The sequence below is a fragment of the Rattus norvegicus genome, chromosome 5, assembly GCF_036323735.1.
Source record: "Rattus norvegicus strain BN/NHsdMcwi chromosome 5, GRCr8, whole genome shotgun sequence".
Taxonomy (NCBI): Eukaryota; Metazoa; Chordata; class Mammalia; order Rodentia; family Muridae; genus Rattus; species Rattus norvegicus.
In genome coordinates, this window is record NC_086023.1 from 140,690,582 (window position 1) to 140,704,745 (window position 14,164).

The 14,164-nt window shown below is 48.0% G+C and overlaps 2 protein-coding genes across 6 annotated transcripts in view; one reads left to right on the forward strand and one right to left on the reverse strand.

Annotated features, from left to right (window-relative positions):
• The window catches only part of Bmp8b (bone morphogenetic protein 8b), a 25,334-nt gene extending 19,465 nt beyond the window's left edge, over positions 1-5,869 (forward strand). Inside the window, exon 7 of the mRNA XM_039111230.2 lies at positions 5,715-5,869. Within this exon, the coding sequence (XP_038967158.1) occupies positions 5,715-5,786 (72 nt within the window). The 3' untranslated portion in view covers positions 5,787-5,869. The remainder of the gene's footprint in view (positions 1-5,714) is intronic.
• Positions 704-13,766, reverse strand: Ppie (peptidylprolyl isomerase E). Of its 5 annotated transcripts, none has more exons than NM_001395727.1 (10): positions 13,721-13,766; positions 12,687-12,785; positions 11,660-11,703; positions 11,006-11,032; positions 9,577-9,658; positions 9,055-9,155; positions 7,052-7,175; positions 4,543-4,728; positions 1,214-1,356; positions 704-1,033 (listed from the first exon to the last, which is right to left on the reverse strand). In NM_001395727.1, exons 4-10 carry the CDS (start codon positions 11,006-11,008, stop codon positions 965-967), a joined length of 708 nt encoding a protein of 235 aa, NP_001382656.1. In that variant the 5' UTR covers positions 11,009-11,032; positions 11,660-11,703; positions 12,687-12,785; positions 13,721-13,766; the 3' UTR covers positions 704-964. The 5 variants fall into 5 exon arrangements, with proteins under 5 accessions (NP_001382656.1, NP_001382655.1, XP_038965540.1 ...); NM_001395726.1 differs by having other exon boundaries at positions 13,713-13,766; XM_039109612.2 differs by lacking the exon at positions 13,721-13,766 and adding an exon at positions 13,384-13,644 and having other exon boundaries at positions 709-1,033.
• Between the last annotated feature and the right edge of the window lie 398 nt (positions 13,767-14,164).

The following is a 14,164-nucleotide window of genomic DNA, read 5'->3' on the forward strand; positions in this document are numbered from 1 at the left end:
ATGTTCCTGTGACAGATTAATACTTAATTTATGGAGTAAGGCAGAAGGTAGGCGGGCCTCACTGAAGACAGACCCCCACAAGCACAAGCCAATTCACTAGTCAGTACATATGCACACACTCGGGTACACACACGCACACACACACACCCCGCTCTGAGAACACATGGTCAGTTGCCAACTATTTGCTTCTAGTGCTGTAAAGAGAAGGAAGCCGCAGGCAGAGTTTGGACTTAAGTGGATATGGCAGTGTCTCAGTAAGGCAGAAACGAGCCTCAAGCTGCTGGATGCCCAGAGAGCATGCCAACCTCCAGTCTCCGGGAAAGAAGCCAAGTAGCTGGTAGAGTTATCCTACCAGTTTACAGTCCTGAGGCACGTAACACCAGTGTTAGTCGTGGTTTACAATCCTGTTAGCTGTGGTTTACAATCCTGAGGCACGTAACACCAATGGTAGCCGTGGGAGCCAACGATAGCACCTGCCGGCAGCAGCATCGGTTCAGGAGCGACAGGGACAGCAGCTCTGACTCCCACTGCCCTGACATGATCTGACAGACATTACCTAGCATGTAAGGGACTTAGCCCCAGGAAGAAAGGAGACAAAGCCACAGGAAGGTACTATAGCTTTGCAAATATGCCACCCACTCAGGGGACAGTTTAGCCTGGGATGTGATCAGTAGCAGACAACCCCCAGGGACTTGCAGAAGGCAATGGTACAGAAAACCAGTTTATTTTAGCAAAGACGCCACCCAGCAGCTACACAGTTCAGGGCAGGTGGCGGCAGCACTGTGCCCATGCTGGCTTTCGGGCAGAGCTGTGACCGAAGAACCCAACAGTGCAGACGACTGGCTGCTAAGGCAGGTGACCCCAAGGAAAGGCACACGCTATACACAGCTCACTTCTCAGGAACCACTCAGCACCAGGGCAGACACCAGGCGGTTCACCCTGTCCTACAGAGATGAGCAGAGCCTCACATGTACTCTCCACAGTCAGCAATGATCACCTTCTGCTTTGGTTTCCCGTCCTTGCTGCCCTGCGCCTGTGTGGGCAGAACAGAGAGGTCAGGAGAGAAGCAGGGCGCTGAGAGCTACTGGAGCAGCACCCTCTCCCCCAGCAGAGACCTGCTCTATGTGCCCCCTTCCAGGGCTTCCAGAGCCCTCTCAGCTCTCCCTCTGGGGCCCACCAAGGTCCAGGCAGGAAGCCATTTCCAACCACCCACCTCAATCTGCCGCAAGACATCCAGGCCGTCCGTGATCTCCCCAAACACCACATGCTTGCCGTCCAGCCAATCTGTCTTATCACAGGTCAGGAAGAACTGGGAGCCATTGGTGTTTGGGCCAGAATTGGCCATGGAGAGGAGGCCTGGGAAAAAATAACTTGTCAGCTCCCTCCACACTGCCCCAGCCCATGACGCATGCCTGTGCTGACTGCTGATGGTGCTGCTGCTTCCTGGCTCAGGCCATGAGGGGTCTCAATAGACATGGCACCTTCTCCTTCCCTCACTACAGAAAAAGGATGGCTGTTTCCATACTGATGAGCAAAATACTCATTTAAAGTGTAATTGTATGGGCTGGTCCACAGAGGAAGGTGCTTGCTGTAGAAGCCCAACAATCAGTTGTCTCCTTAAAGTTGTCCTCTGATCTGCACATCCAAGTAGTGCACGAACCCTCACTTAAACAAAGTACTTAGTACAAGTAAACCAAGACCAGTGATAAATACATCTCCTATAAAGGGCACCGTGCTGACAACTCAGATGCAGGGACATGTGCTGGGGAGAAGCTGAAGGCAGGCACATGGAGGGTCACGGGGCCAGGAGATGGACTGGAGATAGGATTCAGCTATGCGTGACAGGGATGATGAATCCAAGATGAGCCCCAACCCCTGATCAGGCACAAGTGAACGGTTATCTACTGAAACTCAGAGACATAAAGGGAGTTGGAGAACTATTTTAACCTGTGGAGTCTGAGGATCCTCTGTAAAAGCAGCAAGGGTTCTGAACTACTGAGCCACCTCTCTAGTCCCTTAAGACCCAAGTCTGTTATATTTCACAGACAGCAAGTTTTAAGGGCTTCCCCAGTAATGGAGTCTTCTAGGCAACTGCATGTGGCAGTGCCTGCTTGCAATCCCAGCACTCAGGAGTATGCAGAGTTCAGTGTAAGCTTGGGCCACACTCTAAGACCCTGTCTCAAAAGCAAATCAAAACAGAGAGACAACTCAGGAATTAAAACTACAGTGTGAATCAGTGGGAGCCCAGTGTGAATCAGTGGGAGCCCAGTGTGAATCAGTGGGACTCCAGTGTGAATCAGTGGGACCCCAGTGTGAATCAGTGGGAGCCCAGTGTGAATCAGTGGGACTCCAGTGTGAATCAGTGGGACTCCAGTGTGAATCAGTGGGAGCCCAGTGTGAATCAGTGGGAGCCCAGTGTGAATCAGTGGGAGCCCAGTGTGAATCAGTGGGAGCCCAGTGTGAATCAGTGGGACTCCAGTGTGAATCAGTGGGAGCCCAGTGTGAATCAGTGGGACTCCAGTGTGAATCAGTGGGACCCCAGTGTGAATCAGTGGGAGCCCAGTGTGAATCAGTGGGAGCCCAGTGTGAATCAGTGGGAGCCCCGTGTGAATCAGTGGGAGCCCAGTGTGAATCAGTGGGAGCCCAGTGTGAATCAGTGGGACTCCAGTGTGAATCAGTGGGAGCCCAGTGTGAATCAGTGGGAGCCCAGTGTGAATCAGTGGGAGCCCAGTGTGAATCAGTGGGACTCCAGTGTGAATCAGTGGGACTCCAGTGTGAATCAGTGGGAGCCCAGTGTGAATCAGTGGGAGCCCAGTGTGAATCAGTGGGAGCCCAGTGTGAATCAGTGGGAGCCCAGTGTGAATCAGTGGGAGCCCCGTGTGAATCAGTGGGACTCCAGTGTGAATCAGTGGGAGCCCAGTGTGAATCAGTGGGACTCCAGTGTGAATCAGTGGGACTCCAGTGTGAATCAGTGGGACTCCAGTGTGAATCAGTGGGACTCCAGTGTGAATCAGTGGGACTCCAGTGTGAATCAGTGGGAGCCCAGTGTGAATCAGTGGGAGCCCAGTGTGAATCAGTGGGAGCCCAGTGTGAATCAGTGGGACTCCAGTGTGAATCAGTGGGAGCCCAGTGTGAATCAGTGGGAGCCCAGTGTGAATCAGTGGGACTCCAGTGTGAATCAGTGGGAGCCCAGTGTGAATCAGTGGGACTCCAGTGTGAATCAGTGGGACTCCAGTGTGAATCAGTGGGACTCCAGTGTGAATCAGTGGGAGCCCAGTGTGAATCAGTGGGAGCCCAGTGTGAATCAGTGGGAGCCCAGTGTGAATCAGTGGGACTCCAGTGTGAATCAGTGGGAGCCCAGGCATTGTTTCAGAAAACTGTGTGAGCACCAGCACTGCTGTCTGCACCATCTCAACTGCCAGTGGCAGCCTGTCCATTTCTAACTGCTGCATCTACGTGTGGCGGGCACATGGTGGAATAGCTCTGTGTCTTCTGCTGTGACTGCACTAATCAGGAAGAACAGAGGTGCGTGCAGTGAACAGGTTTCTATGGAGAAATGGATTGATCTCTGAGCCACCATCATGTTCAGGAATCGAAGGAGGAAGCAGACAGAAAAGTGGTGGAGCAGGTGAAGCTACAGGAAGAGGTCAGAGCAAAGGAGAGACAAGGAGCACAGGGCTGACAGCATAGCGTGTGGCCAGGGGTGGACGAAGCTGAGGCGGAAAACCGGCTTCTGGCGAAAAAGCTGGTTAGTATGCTTAGTGAGGAAGGCCTGAGAGGCCAGCTGGGGCTAAAAGTCTAGATAGAAGTGCTCAGGAAGGATGAAGGCAGTGAGCGTGCACATTTTTTCTAAGTTTTGCTAAAAAGTCGATTAGAGAGTCAAGATGACAGCTGGCAGGAGAAATGAGAGTCCAAAGATGAGGGTTGGGGATTTAGCTCAGTGGTAGAGCGCTTACCTAGGAAGCGCAAGGCCCTGGGTTTGGTCCCCAGCTCCGAAAAAAAGAACCAAAAAAAGAAAAAGAAAAAGAGAAGTCCAAAGATGGCTTCTGTTTAAGATTGCGATTACATGCTTGGACATGTATGGACCAAACTAGCTAAACAGGGAACACATATAGGAGGTAAAGGGAGCCAGGAGGAGACATGAAGATCCTCAGTGGCAGAGGGACAGACCCCAGTCCATGAGGACAGATGGCCTCTGTAATAGGATGCAGTCAGAGCATGCATCTGTGGTAGGTACAAGGCAAGACCTCAGATCAATATGGAAGTCTCTCTCAGAAGAAAACCAGGCCGACCATGATCTTTGATTGGGACTAGGAGTAGAGGGCACAGAGAGGCTGAGGGTACAGGGAGCTTGCAGTGATAACCAAACTCTACCCTAGCAGGGAACACCAATGTGAAGGTAGGGAAGAGTCCAAGACTGGAGAGAGGCAGGCAGCTCGTCCCAGCATGTGTCTCTTCAGTGGCTGGCCAATCAGCCCAGGCCTGCAGTCACGGGCATCTGCCTGGCCCCGCCTCGCTCGCCACAGCGGAATTAGTGCTTACCTGGCCCTGTGTGTTTAAGGATGAAGTTTTCATCATCGAACTTCTTGCCATAGATGGACTTGCCCCCTGTGCCGTTGTGGTTTGTGAAGTCACCGCCCTGGCACATGAACTGGGGGATGATGCGGTGGAAGCTGCTTCCCTTGAAGCCAAAGCCCTTCTCATGGGTGCACAGGCAACGGAAGTTCTCTGGTGTTGAAACAGGAAAAGGTGCTGGGGTTAAAGACAATCTAGCTTCCTAACCAAAATTAAGGTAGCTGCCTAGAAAGGCAAAGGTGGTGGTGGTGGGGTATGAAAGGCAGAAAAATAAAACATGAAACCTGTTTTACTTGTTTAGTTTTGCACAGCTCCTCCTGGGTATGCACATGCGATGGTTCCCAGAGCCCTCGTGGATCCCGCATCTTTCCTACCCTCTCTACATTATCTATGACCCATGACAGTACGAATGCTCCTCCATAAACGGTTGTTACATTCTATTATCTCAGATATGTAATGGGAACAATGCACGTATGCTTAGTAGGGATGCAATGCTGCCCTCCAATGTGTTTATTACATCTATTTACTGTGTATATGCACGTGTGTGCAGGTGTATATAGGTCAGAGGACAGCTCACAGGGCATGGTTCTCTCCTTCCATCATCTGGGCCCTAGGTCTGACCGCGGGTTCTCAGCTCGGCAGCAGGTACTTTAAGCTGCTGAGCCATTTGACTGGCCATACGTACTTCTGCTTTGTGATTGGTTCAATTCACAGATGAGGATCCACGCATAGAGGGCTGATCAGTCTCACTGCATGTTCCTCTAAGCTGTCACGACGCTGACTTACTCAATAACCACATGGCACTCAGGTTAGATGGAACATGTGCATTCTCTCTCTGCTGCATCCCCAAATCACACTCAAGTGTTGGTGAAGTGAGTTTTGTTTGTTTGTTTGTTTTTTAAAAGAAAAAAAAGAATCCAGGGCCAGTAAGACAGCTCAGCAAGTAAAGGCACTTACTGTGCAAGCCTGGTGACCTGAGTTTGAGGTCAAAGGTCAGGGAAGCTCAGTAAGATTCAGGATGCTCTAAACAGAGGTGAAACTGTCTGTCCTGCAGGGAACATAGGAAGTAAATAACTCAAAAGCATCAAGAAGTCCCTGAAACTGACGGGGTGTAATAGGACCCTCTCTTCCCTGAGCAGGAAGGACCGCCGAGACGCTTTCTGACAACTGGAGCTGCCTGGAAACCACTTCCTAACTTATCAAGTTGCTAACTCTGAGTCAACTTCTGCTCTGTAAGTAACTACCTGCCATGCTCCCGGGGTAACCACAATAAACTCATGCTCACCACCCTCAACTTCATGGTGTTGTTTCTTTGCTACGTCCATCGATTCCCTAACTAGAGTGAGCGAACATTTCTTCATGTCTTTCCCGGAACTGTAAAAGTTGTCCCCTAACCTCCACATGTGCACACACTCATAAAGAATAATTTGCTTTTGACACAGGGCCTCACTGTGTAGCTCTGGCTGTTCTGGAACTCTATGTAGACCAGGCTGGCCTAGAACTCAAAGAGATTTGCCCGCCTCTGCCTTCCAAATGCAGCACCACACCAGGCCACAATGATTGTTTTAAATAATGGCCGTGTGGTGTGTCTGTATGTGTATTCGCATGAGAAAGTGGGTTCCAGAAGAGAGTACCCAATTCCTTGAAGCTAAAGTTACAGGTACTCATAAGCAGCCTAACCAAAATTAAAGTGACTACCAAGAAAGATGTGGGGGTGTTGAAGGCAGGGAAAAATAATTCCTTTTCTGGAGTGGTAAATCAGAAGATAATACCTAAACTGAAAATAATTTTTGCATAATTAAAAAGGGGGGGTGAGTATAAAGCTATTATCTTTCAATGTGGAAGTTAAAACCAAGACAACCAGCTAAGAAACGAAACTGGCTGCCTCTGAGGTGCTGACAGCAGGGCAGGAATGGGGTTATTGGTCTCTTATTACAGGGGACTAAGGAGTTTTCAAAGCAGATTTTGTGATAAGTACTTAAACTAAATGTATAAATAAAAAAATTTACGTTAAAGAATAAGTCAATATTTTAATGAACTAGAAATTAGTATCAGTTGCTTTTGGAACATAGAGCTACATGCAATACTGTTGGGATAATGTGTCTGATACAATCTTTTAAATGATAATCTTACCAGTTATTTAAAAAAGAAAAAGAAACCTCTACTATTAAAAAATACTAAACCAGGGGCTGGGGATTTAGCTCAGTGGTAGAGCGCTTACCTAGGAAGCGCAAGGCCCTGGGTTCGGTCCCCAGCTCCGAAAAAAAGAACCAAAAAAAAAAAAAAAAACTAAACCAGCAACTAATGAGTTTTCATAACTGCTCTGACCTCTGTTACTAGATCCTAGGATCTTAGATGCCACAGATTAATTGAGGTCAGAAACAATGCCAAGGCCTAAGAGCTGAGGCGGCGAGGACCTTGGGAGGAGACTGCTCAGCCATCGGCTCACTGCCAGTCTGAGCACAGGTCTGCTTACCTGCTGTCATGGGCACAACGTCAGACCGTAGGAGCATTTGAATTCGGCCTGCTGGCTTGTTCCCAATCTTGATGTCCATGTACACTTGAGGATTTGACCGGGCTTTTTTTGCAGCGGGCTCTCCCTAGATGCAGAAATAAAATGCTAGTTAGAGGACGCCTAATTCCCTAAGTAGGTGCACAAGTAATCTTCCCAACATATCATCACAACATAGTGCCATCAAACAGCCTGAACATGGATGCTGACAGTAAGGTCTTGGACCCTGACAGGGCTGTAGGAGGCAGGAACTATGGTCACAATACCCAACTAGACACCCAGTGACAGGAAACCTCACTCAGCACTGTAAAACAGGACCCCTAGCCATGGCAGATCTCTTCACGATCCCCCTCAGACATGCCTGCTCGCCTCCCTTGTCCTGCAACTCGCTGGGTCAGAATACTCACCCCCTCATCGTCAGTGCCTAGGTTGTCATCTACCTTACTACAGCAGCCCAGTACTGCTTTCTTACATGCCTAATTGTCACTGTCACAGGCCACCCTGGAAGCATGGGAAAGCCCTTCTGATGGCGTCCAAATGCTCAAAGCACAAGAGGCTGAGACTTGCTTGTATTTAAGTAGGGGAGACAAAAGCAGAGGAAAGCCGATAGGGAACAAACATCACATTGGTTTTGGCTCAGCTGAGGCACACCGAGGAATCATGCGATGCTCTAACTACTGCTGTTTCCATTGGGACTAGCAATACCACGGCAGCAACAATGCAGCTCTTGCTGTATTGCTTGGGTCTTGAAGGAAGAGATGAGTTAAGACCTGAAGCTACTTTCTTCCTTCAAGTTTATGCAGTTAGATATATATTACATTTACTATATACTGTACACATATACATAGATTTAATGAGCCCTAGCTCATTAAACAGATTACCCAGAAACGGGCAATCAGCACTGGAGTATCCTGTGCAAAAGCAACATTGTGCATGGAAACACAATATTTCACTGAGTGCCGAGTAGGGACTACACGGCAGGGAAGCGGAATGACATTGAAAAGATAGACAAGAGGGACCTGGAAGCCCTTATGCCCTGAGATACATGGCAGGGGAGTGAAAAGCTTGGAGCATGAGGGTGAATGATTGGATCTGTGCTCCAGAAAGATTATTCTACCTTCCTTGGGAAAGGACTGGAAGATCCAAGACTGTAGCCACAAACCACTGAAATCACCCAAACAAAAGGCCAGGTCAGACCCAGATCACATTCGTAACAAGGAAGGCTGTCAAGAAAGCACCCGAGCGTGATGATGCACTGGTTCTACTGCTGTAAAGAAGGGACCAGATGATCCGGGGAACTCCACTGTGAGCGCTACTTTAAGTCCGCATACAGATTCTGGCTTAGATAACTGTGTGGCTAGATAGTAACCAAGATTAAGAGCACAGGAGAGCAGGATAAGGGAGAGCATCCACTCAAGGCAAAATAAACCACAATGAGACTTGCAGCCGGAAACTGAAGTCCAATGTTAGAAACAGAGGCCATCGAAGCTGACAGTACAGCACAGGAGGGCTGCAGACAGCAAGAGTGACGTCATCTGAGAGAGGACAGAAAAGCCACACGCCATTATAAACCTCACAGGGTACACAGAGGAACTGAAGTCCTGCAGCAGTGGTCAGGGAGGTGAGCTGAGAACCAGATGTGCCAGGGCCACACTGCATAGGCAAACCCAGAACACACAGATAAAGGGAAGCAACACTACCTGTCCTGTTACCTCTGCAGGAGTCCAAAATCAAGACAGAGAGCAAGGAGCTAAAGCCCTCAGCATAGGAGGGCTGCCTGGTGGGGTGCGGGGGAGTAGTACAAACACAGCTCCCAAAGCTGCGCCCCTTCACCCCCCGCACCGCCTTCGCTGAGCTCTAAGTGCACCACGTGCCCACCGCACTTTGATAAATGCTCGGTCTGCAAGCCCCCATCACAACCTGAGCACAGAATGCCTTCAGGAGGGAAGCGTCCCTTGCACTCTCACCTCTGGGGCTTCAGCTTTGGGAGGCTCAGGTCCTTCTTCTTCTTTATTCTCCTCAAGAGTCTTCCCAGAAAACTTCTTCAACCAGTCATCATCTGACCAAACTAGACGGAAAAGACACACAAAAGTTAAGAAATTCATACTATTCCTCAACTGCTGGCAGCTGCTTTGATCATCTTTGTCGTCCTCTAGCCCAGAGAAGTTCCCCTGCAGAATCCTCAAGACCAAGTTCCCACTGAGAATCCCTAGAGGACAGGCTCTTAGCAGCACTAACGGAAAAAGCTACGTCAAAGATATAGCTTCTAGGAATGGAGTACCAAGAAAACTTGGAGGACACCAGACAGGGTTCTCTCAGAAGACGACCAATTACTCTGGCTTTGCCACTGTTCACTCATAATATACACCCTCCACAGTGTAAACCACCCTTTTGTCCTCACTCCTGTCTACCAGAAGCCAGCACTGAACATGCACACAAAGAAGGGCAAACCAGAGGACCTGACAAGGACTCTGAGGTGCCCCACTCACCTGGCCTGGAAGAGCCCTCTTTAATTCTCATTGGCTTGGCCAAATTGACACGAATTGTCCGTCCAAAGAGTTCAGATTCATTCTGGAAAGAGTGTAAATCCAGTCGCTTAAACTGTCAGGTTACAAAACTCTGGCAGCAACCAGGTGGTGGTGACAGGCATCTGTAATCCTTGCACTCAGAGGTTGAAGCAGGTAAATCTCTGAGTTCAAGTCTAGCCTGGTTTAGAGTTTGAGGACAGCCAGTGTTATACAGAGAAACCCTGCCTCAAATAAACAAAAAACCAACTCTGGCAGCTTTTCATTTACTCCTGAGACCTGATTAGTGTTTCCTTTTAATCCTGGATCCCTTAGCAATGAAAACTATGTTCTCACCACCAACATTATCAAGGAAGAAAATTACAAGGTACTTCCTCCCTGGAGCTGCTGCAAACCTTTAATACCACCAAAGATCTGCACTACTAAGGTAATTCTGAGCTCAAGGGACTCAAGCAACAGGGTACGTAGACCCCGAGTTCCCCTTTAAAAGCAAGATGGGCTTTGAAATAGTATACATGGAGACTGGGTAGCAGAGAACAATGAATAAAGAACTTCACCAAGATATCAGCACCAGGAAAGGCCACTTAATGTGAACCTTAAGGCAGCAGTGAAAACTCTGTGGCAAAAACTAAAAAAAAAAGGTCTTCTATTAGGATGTTATGATGATACCAGAAAAACATGAAAGTGTAAATTTCTTAGTATTTAGAATCAGTTATGTAGAAAAAAATAAGAAAAAAAAATAGAATCAGTTATGCCAGATTTCTAATGGAAACATGTAACCAGGGATGAATAGTTTTACAGATTTTTTTTCCAGCCAAGTTCTAGACACAGGATGTGACGCCTCTGAATTTCATCTGACACAACAACGCACAGGTGTCTTAGGTCGCACATCTTTAAGAGCGCCGGCATTTCCAAGGATTCTCCCAGCTGTTTCCTTCCGAGTCAATAGTATGGCCTTTGGTTAACTCTTCCTGAATCTCCCCTCTCTATTGTTAACTAATAATAACTAATAACTAATTAACTGATAATAATAATAACAACTAATTGTTATCTAATGATCTAACATTGCACGAAACCTTTCCCCTTTGCATATATTTGCTGTTTCAGTGAGCAATTCAGTTGGGACTGTATTTGCCACTTGCCATCACGTAGGGCGGCCAGTGAAAGACAAGCCAGGAGGATGAGCAGGAAGTACCCTAGTAAATGGAGAGGCGCCTGGGCAGGAACTAATTTTACCAGTGATCGGTCCACAATGGCTACTCTTACTTGATGGCAATCTTTACCTTCCCACCCAACCCTGACACCTCAGAGATTCAGAATACCAGTGTCTGAACAAGGACCCTCTGAACCAGCAAAAGGCACCTTCGGTTAGAATGTGGACTCCCAGCCATACCATGTTGTCGATAGCTGCTGCAGCATCCTGCCAAGGAAATATGAGGTGTAAGTTTAGGCTTGTAGTGGAATACTCTTGTGTGTCTAAACGCACACTTGGTAGCAAAATACACAGGAAAAAGTCACCTCTGTACTTCCTGCCTAGGTTGGGTGTGTGACCAACAATACTTCTTGGGCAATTTTTGAGCTCACAGCACCATAATCTTTTTTCTAGCCGAAGGCATAAGAGATAATTACCACCAATGCCAGGCAAGAATGTTCAATGAACAGAGCCGGAAGATCCCTGCAGAGCAACACAGGCAGGGTCTGACGGTGGGTCTGAGCTATTATTGACAGACCATTGTCTAATAAGGAAACCTTGCTTTAAACCGCATTTCTGGACCTTTGAAAGCATTACCCTAGGACCCGGAACCTAAATAAATGGAAAACAGCTTCCTCTATAGCAATAGTTCTCAACCCTTTAATACAGTTCCTCAAGCCGTTGTGACCTCAAATCATACAATTATTTAGTTGGTATTTTATAGCTGTAATTCTGCCACCGTTATGAACCATAATGTAAATATCTGATATACAACCCCTGAAGGGGTTTCGACCCACAGGTTGAGAACTGCTGCTCTGTAGGAACCGAAGACTAAACAAAGCACAAAAGTCTCACCTCTGCCAACTCAAACTCCACAAAAGCAAATCCTCGGTGTTTTTCTGCAAAAAAGGAAATAAACACAAAGGCATAGGTAATTGCCATGTGAGGCAACAGAAGAAAAGAGAACAGTCACAAAGAAGTCGGTCCATACCATGTCCAGAAAACAGAAAACCTACCCATTCACGATGTATAAAGAAGGACCCTCCCCCTTTGATCTCTGTTACTATCCGAAGCAATAACGAACATTTTCTATGGATAAAGCTACACGTTGAACGTCAACTTCTCATGCAGTACAGCTGGCAAGGTAAGTTATTTAGCACATCCACTATTTATCCAAATATAGGTGCCACAGCATGACCTGTAATGCCAACTACTCAGGAGGTTAAGGCAGAAGGCTAATCGGTTTGGAGGCCAGCCTATACAACACCGTTAGAACATTTTGAAACAGGCAACAACAACAACAACAACAAAAAAGCCATCAACCAAATATATAATTTGATCAACTGTACATAAATCCTAAAATCTGTAAGGATATTCAGTTTTACCCCAAGACAAATTCTGATCTAAGAAGAAGCCCACACACAATAGTGTCAACTTGATTACACAGTCCATTAGGAAGTCAGTAAACATTTCTTGCATGTGTTTTTGCTGTGAGTCTCATTATGCAGCCCAGAGTGACCTTAAACTCTATCTTCCTGCTTCAGCCTCTCTCTGAATTGCTGGGTTTACAGGCATGTGCCACCATGGTCATCAACTACTGTACTGTTTTTTTTTTGGGGGGGGAAGGGGGGGGGATGGGAGGACGGGTAGATTGCCTAGACTCAGAGTTTAAAGATCTTGCTAGTCCCATTGTGCCTCTCTCCCCCTCTGTCTTTCTCTGTGATTAGTGCTGGGAACTGAACCCATAGCCTCACATGGTGGGCAGGAATTCTACTTGTGAGCTAAACCTCCAGTCTAAGAATGCAAATTTAGAACTTCAATGTGGCTTTAGTTCTTTTCCTGCAGGAGGGTAAAGAACATTAAAGATACCCAAATGACGCACCTGTTTCATAATCCAGAGGAATCTGAATATCTGTGATGTCTCCAAAAGGGATAAAAGCCGCATGAAGAACTTTGTCGTCCACCTCTTCTGCCAGCCCACCTGCAAATAAGCCAAGGACCTTCTGAGCTGCTGTCCTCCACACTCAAAAGTCCCTGCAGGGACTCTGCCTGTCACTGGCATGACAGGCAAAGGGAGGAATCTTTCCATCCAGCCCTTTGTCTACACAAACACCTCTCTCTACAGCCTACCCACATTATGCTCCTTTCTCCAATCTCCTTTCAAACAGATCCGAATCGATCTCCAAGACTCTTGCAATGGCTTCATAACTGACCTCTGCCTCTATTCCCTTCCTCCAAACTGCCCCCAACCAAATATTTTGAGAAAGTGGAAATGAATCCATTAGTTCTCTTATACTTCAAAGTCTTAACTGTCACTGTCCTCAAGATAAAGCGAGAGCTCCTTAGTAGGGTACACAGGGCTATCATCCGACCCTCGCTGATCTCTCTTGTATCTCCCATCTTGTTTTCCCCAATTTTCCTGGGTTTCTCGAAAAATGACCCAGCTGCCCCTAGGCGTCAGGCTATTTTACACCTTTGGGCTTCGGCTCCCGTGTAGCGAACAGCTTTGCCTCTACTCTGACCCCTTGCCCAACTCCTGCTCAACTTCTGCGTCCCGGCAACAGAAAGTTTGCCCTCACCCAAGTTCCTGTCATCATTGTTAGTCCCTATTACAGCGCTACGGTGTTCAGGCTATTTCCCACTTTCTTCCAGATAGTAAGGTAACTTCTTCCTTTAGGGCAGAAACCCAGACTTTCCGCATTGAATGTTTGTAAAACGAATGGGCGGGAGGGATTTGGAAGCCCATAATTCTGATCACTCGTCGGGGTTCCTGTGAGCTTGGAGGACTAGGAAGGTCACCGGAATGATCCTTCCATCTCGGGCTCACACCCTCAGGCCCAGCAGGCCCCGGCTGCTCTCCCCTTTTCCCACATTGCCCGGACTACAACTAGCTCCCGCGCCTGCTCACCCACGTACAGCACACGCTTGGTGGTGGCCATCTTGCTCGCGCCCGTTTCCGCCGGAAGCCGGCGCTCGGTCTGCCCCCTCGCCGCCGTCGCCCCTCCCCATAGTCGGGGCGGGTCTCTGTGAGCTAAGGCTGCAGGCTCCGCCTCTTCTGGGCTGTCTTACAACGTCCTGCAAGTGTACTGGGGCCTCGCGGTGCTGGAGGAAACAAACCTTCGTCTAATCCACCGGGATATTGATGGCAGTTGATCCACTACCAACACTCTATGGTCCGAACTGTCCAGGCAACTGTTTCTGGCCAATTCGGGAGCCAAGAATGGTTTTTATATTTTGAACGGGGGTGAGGCAGAGGATCAAGACAATATTTCATGAGAGATGAAAATTATACGAAATTAATTTCAGTATCACGAAGTTTATAAAGTATAGCCACATCCGTTCCTTTTCTGTTGTCTGTCT

Coding starts and splice junctions, on each gene's coding strand:
- Ppie (NM_001395726.1), bottom strand. CDS start 13,743: ATGGCCACCACCAAGCGTGTGCTGTACGTGG. Junction 11,704..12,686: donor TCCTCTGGATTATGAAACAG/GTGCGTCATTTG, acceptor CCTTTTTTGCAG/AAAAACACCGAGGATTTGCT. Junction 9,659..11,005: donor CAGCAGCTATCGACAACATG/GTATGGCTGGGA, acceptor CACTCTTTCCAG/AATGAATCTGAACTCTTTGG.